Raw genomic sequence first — 19,515 nt, 5'->3', positions numbered from 1 at the left:
AAACATTTTTATACGTTATGAACATATAATATTTTGGGGTAATATCGGACTGATTTTCGAAGTTCTCAGGTTTTAATTTTTTTGACTTACTCAAAATTAAGCATTTAAGCAATTTAAGATTAGTTTTCATTGTAAGTCCTAAATGCCTTAAGTAAGTGTTGTGTGTGTTGTAGGTGAATATTTTTCTCATCATGAAACATCGGACGTATGTGGGGTAAAAACGTACGTTTTAAAATTAACTCATCATAATGTTTGATTTCCCTTTTTATTTCATTTTTTTAGGCTACTGGATGGCGTAACTAAGCACCTCAAACTAGTAAACGGAAGGTACTCAGCAGTGGCGTCGGTGACGCTACGTGATGCTAACCTGCCCTCACCGGCTGAGTTCATCTGTACCTTGAGGATACCGCTGGCGAAGTACGTCGTCAGAAAAGAAGCCATTTATTATCCAGGTAAATATCATAGTGGTATAAATCCGGATAACTAAATCGAGTACTAAATCGTTATTAATCGAGTCTAGCTCGACATGTTTGGGGCTAATTCGAAGCCGGGGGAAAAGGCTTCTAGTGATTTCACTACGAACGAGTCTCACAGTAGTGTTATTTTCAGGTAAATATTCAAAGATGAAACAATAGGGATGTGTTGTCGTCTGTGATGAGGAATAAACGCGATCAAAATAATGAGAAACAGCAAGTGAAAAAAAAACTATGCCTGTTAAAAAAGCCAGTAGAGATAAAAAACACCTTTTTTTCTGGAACGGCAATATACTACGTCATATTTTCCTCTTTTAAGGGATTTTTGTATTGTAGCTTCAACAATTTAATTTCCGTAAAAAGCTTATTAGTGCTTTTTTGCATTATTAAAGGAACACTGTGCAAACTTTCAAGCTTCTAATCTTAGTACTTTTTAGCTGTAGCTACGAGTATCAGTAAGTCAGTCAGTAAGACTGTTTTTAACCCCCGACGCAAAAATAGGGGTGTGATAAGTTTGACCGCTATGTGTGTCTGTCTATGTATCTGTCTGTGGAACCGTAACTCGTAAACGAGTGAACTGACTTGAATGCGTTTTCTTATTTGAAATCAGGTTTTCTATCAATGGTTTAATCGGTTTAGCTGAAAAGCCGAAAATTATTGAATTAAAAATATAGAAAATTCCAAAAAAACACACACACACACACACACACACACACACACACACATACACCATTAAACAAAAACAGAGTCACTAAATTTATGTCAAAAAATTAAAGAATAATTAAATCACAAATAGGTTCTACTACTACACAACAAGTTTCGTCGGGTTATTAATTGAAATATGTACGTGTATCTCCATAACTATTTAGTCATTCATATTATTTTTGCAAAGGCAAATAAAATTTTACGTAACTTAGGATATGCAACCGTTTTCAAATCTGAGCAACAAAGTCAATTATTTTGACTTTAATTTTTTTGACTTCTATTCTCTTTTCGAAACAATAATATTTTCAAAAACACTAACCAAATTAATGCAACATTAGGCTGTGCACGCATTAAAGAAATTAAACAAACTTTAACGATCGAAAGACTCATAATCGTACCCGTGTCGAATACACTGGGGATTGCCAGGAACCCCTGGATTGACATGCTAATGCCTTGTGCAAATTAAGCCCCAGCCAACCCAACAGTTACCTGTTAATGGGTGTGAGGAACTAGGAACTACCTCGGGGCCCCTCGGATGTTATTAGACGAATCAGATTACGACGCTTTCAAAGAATAAGAATCCTATAGTTCATGAACGCTTGTGAACGCATTCACTGCTGTCATTTTCAAGGTTCCGTAGCCAAAGGGAGACAAATAGAAGCATAATAATATTGTTACACTGTCCATCTCTTTATCTGTCTTTTTGATCTATTTGTCTGTCTCTGGGAAGTTTCTAAATAAAACTGACCGTTTCAAGCATATATTTTTTTAATATACTACAAAGGTTTTGTCAAACACAGAAAATGATTTAGTGTAAAGCTTGTGAAACATACGAGTGTAGAATTTACTCAAATTAAGGTAGCAGGAAAACTTACTAAAGAAAAGGAAACAATATTCTGAACGGGATATATTGATGACACTATGTTGACTTGGACTACTTACACCTTTAATTAATAAGTAAAAACTCAAGACAAAAATCAAAAGAATTCACAAAGTTTCATTATTACCACAACAAGAAAAAATATTAACTATGGATAAGGAACGAATAAAAATGCAACGACATAAACAGAACGCTGTTATTTATTTAAAACAAGCAATTTAACCGTTTTATAAGTCGACGAACGTCATTAAAGGCCGAGCCCGGCAAAGAATAGGGGATGGAAATATTTTTTTTAACGTGGGCATGAAAATAACAATTTCGCGGAATAATTTGCAAGAGGGCCATTTAAGCTTTTTATCAGCAGAAAGTTTGTGTACACAGCTATCTTACTGTATAAAGCCGAGATGAAACATTTCCTGCAGGCAGTCCTCGTGAATAATTTTATGCTTCGTTAAGTCCATTGTAGCCCGAACAAAATTCTTTAAACATTATATCGGTGGGTCGGACAGAAAAAACATTTTTTTAGGCACTTCCCGGGTCCTAAATGAAAAGTCAACATGCCCTATACATTTGCGTCAATTACCGCGCGGCAGTTGTTTTGAGACTGATTGGACGTTGAAAGATAGATTACGAGTATTATTATTTGGATGGATTGAGGTTTTTGGATAACAAATTTCCCCTTATTCGTCGTAATACCACCAACTTTTGTTACCTATTTTTCTGGAATGTTCGATGATATAAGGTTTAAGATTATTATTTCTCATAAGATTTACAATCGTTTACTGATAAAACATATTTTTCTTAAGAACTAAATTAAATGCGCAAACGGGGAACATAGGTACTTAACTCGATACATTATAATATTTACGATTATGTACTCGAATGTATACATACTTCGGACAGATAATACAAGCTTCTTGATTGCTGGTAAATGGGAATTCGTCTTTTTAATTGAGACTATGCGGAGTGATAAGAAAAATGTAGTCAACTGAAAAAATTAAGTTATAATAAATTCCAAAGTGGATGAAACTGAAAAAGGTGAAATTACTGGCACTTGAGGTATCCCATCTTAGGCCTCTAGGTTAGAAACGGGTATTGCAGATGTTTATGGGCGGTGGTGATCTCTTACCATCAGGAGACCCACTTGTTCGTTTGCCATCCAGTCGAATAAAAAAAAAAGGTCGCAGGATTAGGTTCTATTAATGCGGCTGGCGTAGAACCGATTATTGTGGCAGTTTTTGACGCAGTTCTATGTACCTATGATAATGATGATGATGATGAAATTTCAACTAATATAACCGATAGATTTTTGCACCAGCAGATCGATGTTGCTGCTGACCATTTGGCTAGTTATAAAAACTATAGAATTAGATGTTAACTTCAAAATTACTGACGAAGATTTTGTTACAGGACCTATAAGCACTACTCCAGAAATGCCTACGGCAGCGGATATGCAGCTGGCTGCTGCAGTTGGATCAAAAGGTAATGATGACGTACATTATGGTAAATATATATCTAGTTTTCCATTTCCATTCATAACTACTACCATTCTCAGAACTTAACTATAAAATTATCGTACAGGGGCCGTGATCAGGAGCCTGAAGTGTGTTGTGTGTCGACGTAATAGGTGTTGATACAAATTAAAAATCAAGACAAAAATGTGGGTAGTTTAAAAAACTCACGTGGCTTAACGAACGGGTACGTATTATAATGTATAAATTAAAAATACATATCGGTTGAAATACATACAGTGAAATACCGAAAATTGAAAAATATAATGGTTAAAATAAATATTAATCAAAATTCATAAAGCACGTTTTTCATACTGGTCGAAATTTAGTACAATTAAAATGACTAAGTTCACAATGTATATGTTCAGAATATATACAATCAGAATATAATGTTAAAGTCTGAAAAATTAAGGACTGTAAGACAATGTCGACGGAGCTCCGCTTCGCGGAGCTCCTATTCAGCGTAGTTAAGGCGCTTCGCGCCTGGAGAAAACTCTAATCTAACCTAACCTATAAGATACCGACTGATCGGAATCGGTATTGTCTAACAAGACCTTGCATTTTAAAATAAAGTCTGATCATTAATTGAATAGAAACTTTAGGTGCGACGACGAGCGTAGCGAGGAGGAGCGTGTTAGGTTCAAATATGACCAAAACAAGCACGAGCCGAGCGAGCGAAGCGAGCGTGCCGCGGCAGCGACCGGCGAGTGCCAGAATTATAATAATATGCATTTTTCTTTGTGAAAATTCAGTGTCTAGTATGTATTTCAACCATTATAGAAAACATAATGTATAGATTTTGAACGTAAACGTTATGAAAACATGCATTTTGTGCCACATCACTATGAACCATTATGCGTTGTAACCATTATATATTTTGAAAATACAAACTGAAATATAGATGCACAGAAAAACCAGAAAAACAAAAGTAAAAATAAAGTAAAGGTAAAAATTTGGAATTGAAATAAAAAATACAAAAATATTCCAAAAAACCAATCTTAATTATATATTTTGACCACTATGCATTTCAAACTTATGCGTTTAGAACTTATGTCAAATAACTTTATATATTTTGATGCATTATATTTTATAATTTTCGGTATTTCAACTGTATGTATTTCAACCGATATGTATTTTAAACTTATACATTATAATACGTACCCTTAACGAACATACCCTACACTTCAAAATACTCGTGACCACGGCAGATGCAATATGGCTGACACCGTTAAAGTAATTGAAATAGTATTTCAGTGCGACGAATATTTATTCATAATCGTCTCGGTCGGTCGGTGTAAACGTCCCATTGCAAGGCGCAGGCCTCCTCTTAGTATGATAGAGCTTGGGCTGTAGTTGCCTAGTGTAAAGCGTTTCTCACTAAATCTCAAATTTAATTTTAATTATTAAGAGCTTTACTTTATTCTTTCTATTGCAAATATTCTATTGCAAACATACTTTGTACAGTCGAATTCATAAACTTGTGAGCAAAAATTTGATCAAAAACATCTGAACACGACTCCATTGTTAACGGCGTAGAGGCGTTCAGATATTTTTGATCAAATTTTTGCTCACAAGCTTATGAACTCGACTGTACGTCTGGTATTGTTTGAACTTATGAAACTTTAGAACTGCTATGCGCTTGTATCAAACTATCGGCAGGTAGCAGTATTAGCAGACTCAAGTTTAATAATCTCTTGCACTAGAATGAATTTCTCGGCTATAAAGGCTGTTATAAGGTTGGATTTTATCAAGTTCAGAAACAGCATTTAGCCTTTGGCCTATTTTGTTAAAGCATTAAGTTGTCAAGAATACCAATACAATAAGAATATACAGTAATGTAAAGTGATGTCACGTTTTATGAAAAGCTTAATTCATCTCCATTTCTATAAAGTGTAAATTGGTAAAAAAAAATTTGAATAGAAATTTGACGCTTTACAAGAACTACCGTTTTTAACGATTTCAATCTAGAAACGTTACACGAAATTAATTAAATAACAAAGAGCAGATTAATATCTGGAAAGTGATGTTAGCGAAATTTAATATTTTTAATTAATGAATACCCCGGTGTCAATTTTGTTCGCTTAATTAGTGGCACAACGGCTTAAAGATTATGTTTCACTGATTTGAAGAGAAAGTTTGTATAAACCATCGCCGGTATTAAGCAAAATATGGGCTTTGTTATGAATTTATTTCTTGGCTATCCTTATAATTTCAACAGATTTTAACGATTACGTTATTTCAAATTCTTTAAAGCACACTGTTGAATTTATAAACATGAAATCATTTTAAGTTTAATTAACATGTAATTACTTTTACGGGAATTAACAAATGTATGACTCAATACCAATTATCAGTGTCTTTGATTATGTCAATTTCAAGAATATTTGATATTTTCACGTTTTAAAGAACTCTTATTAAGTACTGTTCCAACATTAAGGCTGCATCGCGTTTAAATAAATATTTGGTTGAATGTTAAACGACATTATGATTCTGACACAGTACTTTTTCACAAACTTCTTTTTCTGATTGTACTTTTTATTGACAATATGCTAGAAAATTCATTAAAAGTACAGAATTTGTACGAAACTTTAAGTGGTCGAAAAAAGGTTTACAAGCATTAAAGATAATTAATATCACTTACCGAGTATTTTTATATAAAAAACAACTTAATATGAAATCGGCATTGAAATTAAAATCTGTACATTCGATACATATTTGGTTTATTTTTAATTCGATAGCGAATATTTCGCATAACGCATGTTTTCTCGTGTTGGTCACTAACTAAGCTCTGACAGTAAACTACATTACTTTAATTGTAGCATGGTGCGGGTAACAGCTGCCAATATCATAAGACTAGAGAGTCAAAGTGGCGAAACTTGAGTCGATAAAACTTATAATTTAAAATCTTAAACATAATTAATGTCACCACTAATCCGATTATTACGCTAATTTTGATGAGAATATTAGCGAAATTCTAGGTTGGAATATTTTTTGTCACTTAAGTAAGGCTAAACGGAATTTGTAAGAATATTCGTTACTTACCAATTAATAAGTACCGATATAACTCAAGATCCATTAGGTCCCATCACTAAACGAGTCTCTGGTGTTACTTTACATGCATATTACGTTTCTTCACTTAATTGTGCTTTGAGTTTAATTAATTAAGTAAAAAAAACTGATAGCTTAAATTTATTTTGTATAACATAGTTATTTATGTTCAAATATTTTACGCCAGTCAATAGTATAGTTTGTTTGTTTTATTTACGGGATTACGAGATGGTTTCAATCCGGAATTAAACGCCTCTTAGTGACTTAATAGATCCTTGTTTGCGTTTGCTCAGTCTGAAGGAAACGTTTTCAATGTTTTGAGTGAAATGACTCGTTTTATCTCAAACGGCTTTAGAGATTATATTATCGTCTTTGATGGTCGTAAATTGCTCAAACTCAAATGAATGAATAATAGGTATTTTAATAATATTTTTTTTATTTCGTCCAACAATTCTAAGTCCTAGTAACTCTACACCTTAGTCAGTACATGAACCATACTGCAATGATTCATGTACAGACCGTCGAACCTCTGCGCGACTGTAGTTAGGATGCCGTTGAAGCTGGCCCGCACCCTGCGCTCCAGGGATGTGCAGCACTTACTCATGGTGGCATAAAAGCAGTCCACTAGTCTCCGCGAACATACCCGAAGCGCTGCAGAATCGAGGCAGCCCCATCAGCATCCTAAATTCATTGTTATATTGTACACGCAAGGCGCTATACTGTCTGCACGTGTAGGCCAGCTACAGGCTGCTCGTGTATAAAACTGGTGCAGTATGCTCTAAATATCGACAGCTTCACCTCTTTAGAACATCGAGCAAACCGTCGGGCTACCATGTTCGCTCTGACAGACAACGCCTTGCGTTCTCTCTCTATGTCTGTCATCGTCTTTTAGTCCACAGTTTACACATTTTAGTATAAGATATAGTTTTTCGGATTTTGTATGAAACGATATTTGGAATTCAGCACAAACTTTACGGTGAAGGAAATTATCATCGTGAGAAAATCTCCAAGCACCTGCAAAGCAACTCAAAGTGAAAGTTTCCAATTCTTAATAACACCATGTCTGAGGTACATCTAAGCTCTCTCTTTCTGAGGGGTGGCCTGTCTAGTAGAGGGATGTAGGCCGGTAACGATGAGATATAATGAACAATGTAGTATTTTGTCTTTTTTTTTTCAGGAGCAAATCTCTACACTGCCATCACCGTGGTCATGCTGCCAGTTCTAGCTCAAATTTTAGTGTCATAAGTCAGTGGAGAGTACCATAGAAAAGGTGAGGATTATATTCAATTTTATTTACTATACGTATGCATGTTATTTATTATTATTATTATGTATATTTTTTGCATGTTATTATATTAATGTTTTATTTAGTCTGCTACTGGATTTAAAGTACGAGATTTAGATATAGCGATGCAGGGTTTGTAATGGCAACAACATTTGCATAACAAGAATTTTGCTGATTTTAATTTTGCTCATAAACGAAATGCGTAAACAACAAATTGCATAATTTCTGAAAACATAATTATACTGTATGAATCTTCATGTTTTCCAATTTGTTTTTGTTTCTTTATTTTTGTACAGTAAAGAACTTACATTACAATACAAAACGGTTGACATTGTAATTACATACTAAATGAATGGTATGATAATAATATTATATGACGTTTAAAACGCATGATATACATATTTCACAAAACGACGAAAAGTAAATGAGTGTAACAACGTCCTATAACAGGCATTATAACGCATGACTGAGACGCTTCGCGCCTTGGTGCGTACCTAGATAACCTAACCTATTTATTTTTAAATGTTACAAAGGACTAAATTATGAAAAATGATTTTGTGCCCTTTCATTATGTCAATGTTATTATGCATTAGGATTATTATGCAAAATAGTATTATTCCAAAGAAAATTATAACAAAAGTTGGTGTAGTGTTTGAATGGCATAAAGCGACGGGTACGTCATGATTTGCTTTGCATATAAATGAAATGCATAATTGTTAGTTTACAAGTGGTGGTAAGCTGGTTGGTAATGATATTGGCTTATCGCCGAAGTAAATACTACGGTTGCAATTTATTGTTTTATGATTTACACTACTACCAACTACTAACCACCATTTCATTTTGTCCGTAGTCTCTATTCACTCCACCTAACTTCAAGTCGCTACTATACGCTCTTAGTGTCAAAGGCTTGCACACGAGGTATTTTTAGGCGCAAAGGACGTGCAATTAACGTGCTTCAAATGAGATTCCGTTATTTTGTGCTAGCTTTTTGCGAACTGTAGGCGCCGTTAGCGTCGTCTGCGCCTAAATAATGCACAGTATGCAGCGTCTTAAATATAACTTTCTTAACCCTATTTTTTTGTTTCAGGTTATGTCCAATAAGCTAAATGTTAATATTTTGTACTGAAAACATTCCGAGATAAATATTTTGATCTCTAATCATAATCCAAAGTGACGTTACCAATATTATGTTGTAGTTTTGTATATCTACCTATAATATCTTCTATTTCAGTGTTATACATGACTATGATGATGGAGATCTGGAAATGAATCCTAATCAGCTCAGTAAAGTCATTTAACAAAATATTGATGTGAATCGTTCACAGTTTTTGATAAAAAAACTGGAGTGTTACTTACCCACATCTCACTTGGCAAAATAACTAGAAACAAACAGCAATTAATGTTATAATTACTGCTGCAAAACGTTATTTATATATCCTACACATACCTGAGTTGGTTAAGTTCGGTTTCTTATTCACGTCTCCATAATCGTCCGGTATAAATAAGTAAGTGCAACAAAAATAGAGATTATAATGCAATCTCAGGTGATCGCTGAAGAAGGATAAATAGGCAGAAATGTAGAAAAAAATCATCGGCAAGTTTTAGTAATCGTCAAAAACACATAAATATAGCTTTTACGTGTAATAATTGTTGCGTGTTGACAAGCTGAAATTGACCTTATATTAGAAGTAGATATTTAATTGTACAGCTCTACGGTATAAACTTTACATATTTCAAATTATTTTTCTTAAAAAAAAAAAACAATACCGTTAGTCTAAATGTAAATATTGGGGGAAATTGTACAGTAAGTTTTTGAGCACGGGCCTAAATGCTTTGAGCGCGTGTTGTTATTTAAAAATCGATTGTTGAACTAACGTTTTACAGTTCAGTTTGGATTGGCAAAATAATGAACTTGTTGCCAACGAGTGCTTTGCTAATGAAAACTCAAATGAGAAACGAGTTAAGGTTCAGGTTTAAACGGAGCATCGAAATGACCCAAATTATTTATGCATCCACAGTTATGTTATTAACGTAAAGCTGTTTAAGGTTTAGTCAGTCAGGCGTGGCAGCGTTAAAAGGCGTAAAATGGGAACCAAACTTTTAAGCCCTCGGCCAGGTCAGTACGGATATTTCATGCCATTATGTAACCCTTTTTGAACCATAATCTCCGCAGTGACCAATTTTCTGAGTAATTAATTCTGGCGGCGCTTCGTTCTAGACTCAGCCAGGAAATTGGATAGTTTCCTGAATAAAAAAAAACTATTTAGTCCGTTCAGTTATGTTATTAAAAAATATTGGACACATTTTTTCTTTTGTCAATGAAACTAAAAATTACATTTTCACTTCTCATGCTCGTAAAGTTCGTGTTTATGCTGGATCTAGGTGACATAAAATGACTTTTTATGTTCTAGTGCATAAAGTCAAATCTTCGTCTAAGACCAAGGCAATCAGGTGTAAACAGCCACAAACAAAAAGTTTCTAAATATTTTTAATTTATATAAAACTAGAAATCAATCAAATCAAAACAATAAAAGGTCATAGTAAGTAAACAATAATTGTTTCCACTGTTGCTATTACATTTCCTCGCCATCAAAGTGAAAAGCAGAGTGTAAAACTCGAGCATTAAACTCATTTTCCCCTCGACGTTTCTATCCATTCTTGCCGTATCGGCTCGGGTGGCTATATGAACGTCTTGGGTAAAATGGCTCGTTTTATGCTCTTGCTGTACAATCTACTATTTTGCTTTGATTTACAAAAAGAAAAGAAGGCATGTCCAATATTTTTCAAATAAAAATGATTGTATAATTTTTAACACCCTTTTTTATAGAACAGGGGTGTGTTCACGTCAATTTGAACGCCTTTTTATGGGTGCGTAACTAGTCGCATAATTTCTTAAAGTCATAATGTGGTTTGTCATAATTTTTTTCCGCCAAAACCGTAAATTCTTCAGAAAATTTTAAACGTTATCCTGCAGAATCCTAGAGGTTGGGTTGGGTGGATTCAGAGAAAAAAGAGTTATGACAAATAATACATTATGACTCAACAATTATGCGAGTCGTTATGTACCCTCTTTTATATTTAAAGGCACTTGCTTGTATAGCGCAGCCTGGCCAAGGGTTAATTTGTGGTTTCAGAGCCCGCGTCGAGTTGTAGCTGAAAATTTTATTTTATTTGTATATAAATCCGCATTTACATTTTTGCTGAGTTTAACATGTTCATTAAGTTTGTGCGTAAACAAATCCGAAGTAACTGTGTAAAGCCTGACCAAATATTTACTTTACTGTATGTCATTTTTACAAGCTTGTTTTTACTACTTTTAGTTTCACCCTGTCCCGTTGTCAGTCTGTAATAAAATCTTACAATATAAATTCCACCAACTTTCAGTAATGAGGGCTATCGTTTTTTGTCTCACTAGATGGCGCACTGTTGCGTGAGGTTTTTAAGTATGGCTTTCAAAGTCTGTTATTACGGGCGTGAAGACAAAGTTTAGATTAAAATCATTTTTAATACACCTTAAAACCGAACCATAAAAATATCGAACATGCCATGCCACAGTGGGAAAAAGGGAGGAAAAAGGTTTCCGAAAGACAAAACTGTCTCAAAACACAGACATTCATTGCCTCGGAACGCATATTTGCCATAATTAATTTCAGATAATGCAAAATATTCACAAAATTATTCTAATTATAAATAAACCCGCGTAGCTCACCCAAAAACTATGAGATTTGACATTTCAGAGACCTCACGCTACACTAGCGCCTCTAGTGGCGAATTCATACGCGATAGCCCTCATTGGATTAACTTGAAATTTGGTATACTTATTTAAGTTGCGTGACGTCGTGCGTAGTGGCATCCTGGTAGGCCTGCCACGATCGTCTCCACAGGACTGAGCTCTTCAACGGTTAATGGCATCGACTTGAAATTTGGTATGCAAATGTAGTTTGTGTGACAAGTACAGTCAACAAAAAGTACAGTCAGCAAAATAAACTTTTATTAAAAATGAAATGTATACCAAAAACTTTTTACTACTTTATTTTTACTTTGTTGCAAGATGATGTTGAAATGGTTCAGTTTCGCTAATTTGTGTTAGAAACGAATGCATAATATATCCAAAACATTATTTATTTTTAATATATTAATCACGATATACGTATCTATGTACAAAGGCTTATTTTGTGTTTATTCGTATTTAAGGGCTGATCCCTTCAGAAACAGGGTATCGAGTTTCGTTCATTTTATTCCAACCTTTCGATATGAATTGTGGACAATATTATAAATAATAATATTTTTGCCCTTATTCATTAGTAAGAAAATTATTTACAAACCGAAAAGTAAATATCTGACAAAAGCAAAAGTTAAAAATTATAAATAATATTCTCAGCTTTGATATGACAGTTGTTTTAGTCGCTAGGTAAAACAAACAGAACAATAGAGACACAAGCTCTGCTTTCTAACCAATAAGGCCCTTTGTTTGAGGTTAAAACAAAATTGTTAAGGAAAGCTTAAAAGAATAATGTGACTTCAAGTAGAGTCATTTTTATTAGCTTCCCCGGTTCTAATGATTCAATTGACTCGAAACCCTAATAAGAATAACAATAAAATAGTACCGTCAACAAAAATTTATTCAAAAAACGAATTTTTACCTATGAAATACCCCTGCCGTTGCAAATGTTTATGGGCGGTGGTGATCTCTTACCATCAGGAGACCCACTTGCTCGATTGCCATCCAGTCGAATAAAAAAAAATGTACTTTTTACAAAAAAAAATAAGGCATGATAATAATGCAATCAAGGTTTCGTGACAGGTTGAATATAGATGGCGTTAGTATCGAAAGTACCGCGTTTACGTAACAGTTTTGCCTATGATTGGCTCATTTAGTTATAGTATAAACTAATCCCAAACCAAAGGTACTTGTCTCACCGCCAGCGAGGAAACGATTGGCTATCGACTATTTTCTCGCTCAAGAAACGAACAAAAGATAATAGATCCTGTGTGAGTAAAAGAGACACATATATTAATAGTTGATCGCTGGCTGTTCACACTGTCGGCGAGAATTCGCTCTTACATCTTTTGTCGCAGCGACAAGAGCTATAAAACTCGCTGAGCTATAGATACTCGCTCAGCGATGTCAGCTTGGCGGCCGCCCCGCACGAGCGAGTCGAGTGGAGCGAGTAATCGCCTGTCGCACGCGAACACTCGCTTCTCGCTGCTCGCCCACTCGTTTCTAGTTACTCGCTCTACTCGCTTCTCGATCATCGTCGGCGGTGGGACAAGTGCCTAACGCGAATGTCAAATTTGACGAACTGACCTCATGATATGCCAAGTATCCAAAGGCCCACTCCGAAGTTCGAAAATCGAAGTTCGTATCGTATCGTCCCTCTCGCTCTCGTATTAAATAGTATAAGTGTCAGAGGGACCGAACGATTTTAGAATTTCGTAGTAGACCTGCTGTCTTTGAAACCCTCATTGCTAAATATAAGCCAAATCAGGTTGCTGATATCCTCAGTGAGTAAAAGAGATGGTGTATTGCTGTTGCATAAAAACTAATGAACCCGGACTAAATTAAGTACTTGAGTTGGTACTGCTTGAAGTTATGATATTCTTTTGAATTTGGTATTGTATTCTGAGTTAATGTATTAGTTGTAATTCTTAACACTATTCTTGTTTATTTTGTTTTCTCCATCCACGTTAAGACCAATTAAAAATCAATTATGAATTAAATAAAAATATTAAAAATGTTCATTTCATGAGTAAGGGCCTGTAAATAATTATTTATATGGAATTTGTATGACTATGCTAAGTAAGTTTTTGTTTGTAAGTAAATAATAATAATACATTTGCTGTGCATATTGCCGTTTATGGATAAGATCCACTCAAGACTTTTATTGTGAGATTTCTTAAATTAAAAATAAAAGGATCGTTGTGTATTCCTTTGTTTTACTTCAAACCCTTAAAATCGTATATAGACGTAGTGAAAAATGTTTTTACACATGCCGAGTAAAAATCAATCTTAAATCAATGTCATAAAGACTTCGACATGGAAAAACTTGTCTCGCTTTACGAGTAACTATACCGTCGGGATTCGTGATTGATTGGATTGAGGATTCTATGGGATTAACTCGGTCCTGAGGCTATATTGTCCAACGTTTCTGACTCAAATAACAGTTTTTGTATGCGAAGTCTGTCATTTGATTGCGATGGCAAACGTCAGAAACGATAGGCAATACGGCCTCTGGTTTTATAATTGCTTTAAGAATATGGCTCTATCAATTAACGCCAACCACATGACGAAGAGCCTTGCCATGTGGTTGGCGTTAATTGATCGATCACGTTTTAATTTTTTTATTATTTTACGTTTTTATGTAGTTTCCATATGGGCCAAAGTAACCCTCCAATGAGTCAAAGTACCCCGACCTTACGGTACATATATTAAATATGGTCCCGATTGCACTACGCTACTCCCAATTAACCCACCCTCGACCGCATATTTTTAACTCACACATAGGATAATGGGTTTTAGCATCCGGCCCTTTTCGAGGACTTTGAGGGTTCACCTACGAGAGGATATCCACCGTACGAGCTTCTTCGTTGCCATTGCGGGACGCTACGGGAGCATACAATGACACCACGACGCCTTCTGGCCGCCGTGGGATGGAGCTCCGCGGGTCGACACCCATGTCCTATTAGGAATCACTTTCACCACTTGATTCTTCCATATGGTGTAAAGCGAGGGTAGAAAGAGATTTTGAACATGACACTACCGTCTTAAATCGAGTTTAGCTCGACATGTTTCGGGCTAGTTCGTAGTCCTCGCGACACGCCGGCTGCACTAAAACGCGCAATGCGCGCCAATCCTACACTGTCGCGTTGCTTCTAGAGGAAGGGCAACAAATTAGCCCGAAACATGTCGAGCTAAATTTTCGTTTAAAAGTGGACAGTCGTTGTGAATGCGATTGAAAACATTAGCGCGTTAGACAAAATGCTGGTCACTGGTATTGCACATGACAGTCTAGCAACCATCGCCTACGCCACGAAGGCCTATAGATGATGATGATGATAATGATCATAATCATGATGACCACCAGCAGCCTCCGACTCCAGGCCGGAGGGTGTGGTGTTCCGTCGTTTTAGGGTATCGACGAAGATGACGTTAAAAAATCCCTAACTATTCAGTTTTTTTTAATGTATTTTATGTCTTTTTGTTTTGTATAATTTGAATTTTACAGCGCATTGGTGTTTTACTGTAAAGCTGTAATTTTTTGTTGGAATAAATAAATAAATGACACGGTAAATGCCTACTTCTACTAAAACAACCATTTGATTTACTATGTAGTAACAACACAAGTAGTAACAGTTACTGCACGTCAGACTAAATGGCTGGTTAGGTAGGAAACGTTCCAAAAAGTCAAGTACTATGAGAACAGTACTCCTATCTCCTCTATCTCGTTTTTAGGGTCTCAAATAATCTCAACACCAAATAAATTTCATCACTATCAATTAAGTAATTTAAGCATGAAACCGTCACAATCAACCAAAGAAAGAAAGAAACTCACGTTTGCATTTGTAATATAAGAATAGGATGTGATTGGCACGTTTGACTTACATACTTATTTATGTGTCTCCAAGTTTATTTCAACAGGCAACTCAACATCCCAAATTACGGATTTTACATGAATTATTCCAGTTATAAGAGCTCTCTGATTCCTATCTTCATTAAATGCCCAATGTTTTAATATTTGCATTTCAGATGACTTCCGTATCTGCAGACGTTAACTTTCTAATGCAAATTCAGGCATGAAACGGGCAAGATTTGCGAGTGTGATAACTTGGTTGCCTACAATTTACAAGTTTAGAATGTTCTAGAAAAGGAGATACGCTCTGGAGTTACTATTTAAAGGTACGTCGTCAAAGGGTTAAACTAGGGGGTAAACTATGAGTTAAATATTAACTTGGTAATGGAGTCACATCATCATCATTATCATCATTGACATCATCATCATCATCATCATCTATATAAGCCTTAAAAGAGCAGAGGTAAAGTGTACAGAGAAGCTTGTTAGTAAAATGACGAACAAACCTATTTTTCAGTTGTTCTTGTTTTCTAGAAATAATTAGGTACAGTCAAAGTCATAAAAAGTGATCATTTATGTACCTTGTCGCTTTTAGTCGTAACACAATTTCGTATGGCTTTTCAAACATGACGTTAAAGTGACAAGGTACATAAATGATTACTTATTTATGACGTTGACTATACATATATGTTCAACTCTTAGATAAAAGCCAAAGCATAAAGCTGACACGATACGAGTATATATGATTATGTCTACGATTTCAAATAAAAAAACCGCATTCAAATCGGTCCATGCGTTTAAGAGCTACGGTGCCACAGACAGACACACAGATAGACACACCTAGCGTTCAAACTTATAACACCCCTCTTTTTGCGTCGGGGGTTAAAAAAAGCATAAGTATACATTGGCATACTCAGCTTACTTGATCGAAGCACGCGTGCTTAATCCCAATAAAGGCCGCCTTACACATGCTCGTTACTAGTATGCTAGTACCTGAAGTACCAGAATGCCACTAAATAAGCATGTTTATAATAGTAGCATTCTTTCGTGCTAGTAACTAGCATAATGTGTAACAGTAGCTTAACTCGATCTATACATGCTACTAAAAAGCGATCGCTATCTTGCTACTCTAATACGGTATTTGACAACTCCTGATTTTGCCATATCTTAATATTATTATGAAAATATAAATATACAGATAGTGTTTAGCGAAGAGAAAATTCAAATCTGTTGAAAATTGGATTTAAAGTGATTTTTTGAAAAATCGATATATTTGTCTCTTTCTCAAACGCTTTTCTCTATGCAGCAAGTATGGCGGTACTGGCATGTGACGTCAACATGCCAGTATGTCTTACTCTGTTTAATCTTGAATTGCAAACCTTTATAACTTTGTTATTTGTAAAGGTAGCTTAAAAATTGATTTTCTATTCGATAACAGGCATTGTGAAGTTTTAATTTATAAAACATATACAAAATAGTCAAATACCGTATTATCTATAGATAAATACATAACAAGTTAATAGTTATAATACCCATAACTCAGGCGCAAAGAAGCGGTCATTTACATTTACATTTGCATTAAATTCATCATCATCATCATCATGTCAGCCGAACGACGTCCACTGCTGGACATAGGCCTCCCCCAAGGCTCTCCACTCAGACCGGTCTTGTGCTTTTCGCATCCACCGCAATCCCGCGATCTTAACCAGGTCGTCGCTCCATCTTGTTGGAGGCCTTTTGTCGTTTCTGGTAGCCGGGCTTCTGCCGGTGATTCACTATAGCACCCCCTGCCCCGCCGTTACCATGGCCGCTACCGGAGCCAGGAATAGCAGGGCCGCCGGGGACTCATTAAATTGCAAGGCCGTAAAGCCAACAAGTTTGTGTGGAGTTTGTAGTGGTCAATCGAGCGCCGCAATGTAATGCAACTGGCACGACTTTTCTTGCAAGTCTAAACTCGGCTTAACGCGCTGAAGTTCGCGATCGCATTCAACATCTCTTTATACCCTCGCCTTGTACTGTGTGACAGAAAGAAGTAGTGAATAATAACCTAACCAGCAAAAAGTTGGAAAACCCCGACTTTGTCACTTCAAAGTTCAATATCTCAAAAACGGCTTGACCGATTTTGATGAATCTAAGAACCATCGCTAGAAAACCGGCCGATTTAAATGCGGATTTTTTAACCCCTGACGCAAAAAGAGGGTTGTTTTAAGTTTGACCGGTATGTGTGTCTGTCTGTCTGTGGGTCTGTCTGTGGCACCGTAGCTCTTAAACGGGTAGGCCGATTTGAATGCGGATTTTTTTATTTGAAATCAAGTTTTTAGCAATGGTTCTTGAACATGTTTCATCAAAATCGGTTCAGCCGTTTTTGAGATATTGAACTTTGAAGTGACCAAGTCGGGGTTTTCCAAATTTTTGTTGGTTAGGTTTTTACTATGGATGCAAATATTTTTGCATAGAAAATCATCAGTGTTGATAATGACTTCGTAAGATTATAATAATACGAATGAAGGCGTTGTCAATTTTACTTAATGTTTTTTTTATTAGTACTGAGTAAGTATGATGCGAAGGTATTATCGGTGTGCCTAAATGTGATCAGGAATGCATGGTTCAAATCCCTAAGGTACGTTCCTCGCGCGTTGTATAATGGAATAATCAACTCAACTACGCTCGGGAGAAATATCATCTATAATGACATTTAATGACTTAAACTTAGTATTATTAATATGACATCATGTGCGAAATTACATTTGTAGTTTACCACGAGGTTCACGGTGAAGGAAAACGTCATCAGGATACCTACACAAACCTGCGAAGCAATTCAATGGTGTGTGTGAATTTCCCAATCCGCACCGGGCCTGCGTGGGAACTACGGCCCAAGCCCTTTCATTCTGAGAGGAGAACTGTGCCTAGCAGTAGGACGAATATAGGCTGGGATGAGGATGATAATAATTGGGTAGATTCTTAGGTAAAAAAAGTAATCTTATTAATCTCTCAGTAAGATTACCGAAAAATACCCTTATATTGGACACGAACTTTTTTTATTTTTTCAATCGAACAAAAAATTACCTGCAAAATAAACAAGATAATGGAATTAAAACCAATGTACGTAATCATCCTAAACTTAAAGTACGCAAAAGAACTGAAATTAAAACAAATTATTAATTAAAAAGAGCCCTTAAGCAAAGTTTCAAAGATGCTGACAGTATTTCCTTTCTGAAATTCTAAGATAATTCTTTGTATGAGGAAGCTGCCAGCATAAAATTGTACATGACAACTATGAAATCCAAAAGTCTGACAAAATGTTACAACAAAAATAATTTGATAAGACAGATTAGGAAGATAAATGGGTAATTAATATAATAAGCAAGCCCACATGGGTGTGTAGCATGACCCGATACTGTGGCCAAAAACAAAAGTGTTTAATGGTGATTTTCCACCGGCGAGACGAGACGAGACGAGGTGAGACTAGAATTAAAATTTGTATGCATCGCGGCTCGCGGCGGGCGCCGCCATACAAATTTCAATTCTCGTCTCGCCTCGTCTCATCTCGCCTCTCCGGTGGAAAATCACCTTTAAACTATCGCGGTCATTACTTATTTTATGATTTTAATTCGGGTTTAGATCCGCTTACCTTTTTAGAGAAGCTCGATCGTCTCGTGATCATGGCGCATGCAACTGTGCCGAAATACAGAGCTTCTCTAAAATCCAGGTACGCACTAAATTCGAATTTAAATCATAAAATAAGCAGGAAAACAGGCTAAAATTATCAAATAATATAACAAACTAGTAAATGCGTAAATATGGGGTCGCTCTGAAGCAACGAGGCCGCCTATTGCTTACCTTACAAAATCTCTATGTATATACCTATGTTTTCTGTACTGCTTACTGTGTTGGTGTACAATAAAGAGTTATTGTATTGTATCGTAAATCATAAGAACCAGCAACTGAATTAAAAATTCGTGGTTCTGAAAAATTCCCGTGGAAATTCCCAAAACTTAAATCGTGGTTTTTATTGACGTTACAAAAAAAATCATGTCCAATT

The 19,515-nt window shown here is 35.6% G+C and overlaps 1 protein-coding gene across 1 annotated transcript in view; it reads left to right on the top strand.

Moving 5' to 3' along the window:
- LOC141445316 (uncharacterized) overlaps positions 1-13,829 on the top strand; it is an 84,733-nt gene extending 70,904 nt beyond the window's left edge. The window contains exons 4-7 of the mRNA XM_074111113.1: positions 283-452; positions 3,469-3,540; positions 7,795-7,887; positions 8,990-13,829. Of these exons, the coding sequence (XP_073967214.1) occupies positions 283-452; positions 3,469-3,540; positions 7,795-7,862 (310 nt within the window). The 3' untranslated portion in view covers positions 7,863-7,887; positions 8,990-13,829. The remainder of the gene's footprint in view (positions 1-282; positions 453-3,468; positions 3,541-7,794; positions 7,888-8,989) is intronic.
- The last annotated feature ends 5,686 nt before the right edge of the window (positions 13,830-19,515 follow it).

This window comes from Choristoneura fumiferana, chromosome 2, assembly GCF_025370935.1.
Source record: "Choristoneura fumiferana chromosome 2, NRCan_CFum_1, whole genome shotgun sequence".
In the NCBI taxonomy this organism is placed as follows: domain Eukaryota; kingdom Metazoa; phylum Arthropoda; class Insecta; order Lepidoptera; family Tortricidae; genus Choristoneura; species Choristoneura fumiferana.
The sequence above is the reverse complement of the archived record's forward strand: the minus strand, read 5'-3'. Positions and strand labels throughout refer to the sequence as shown.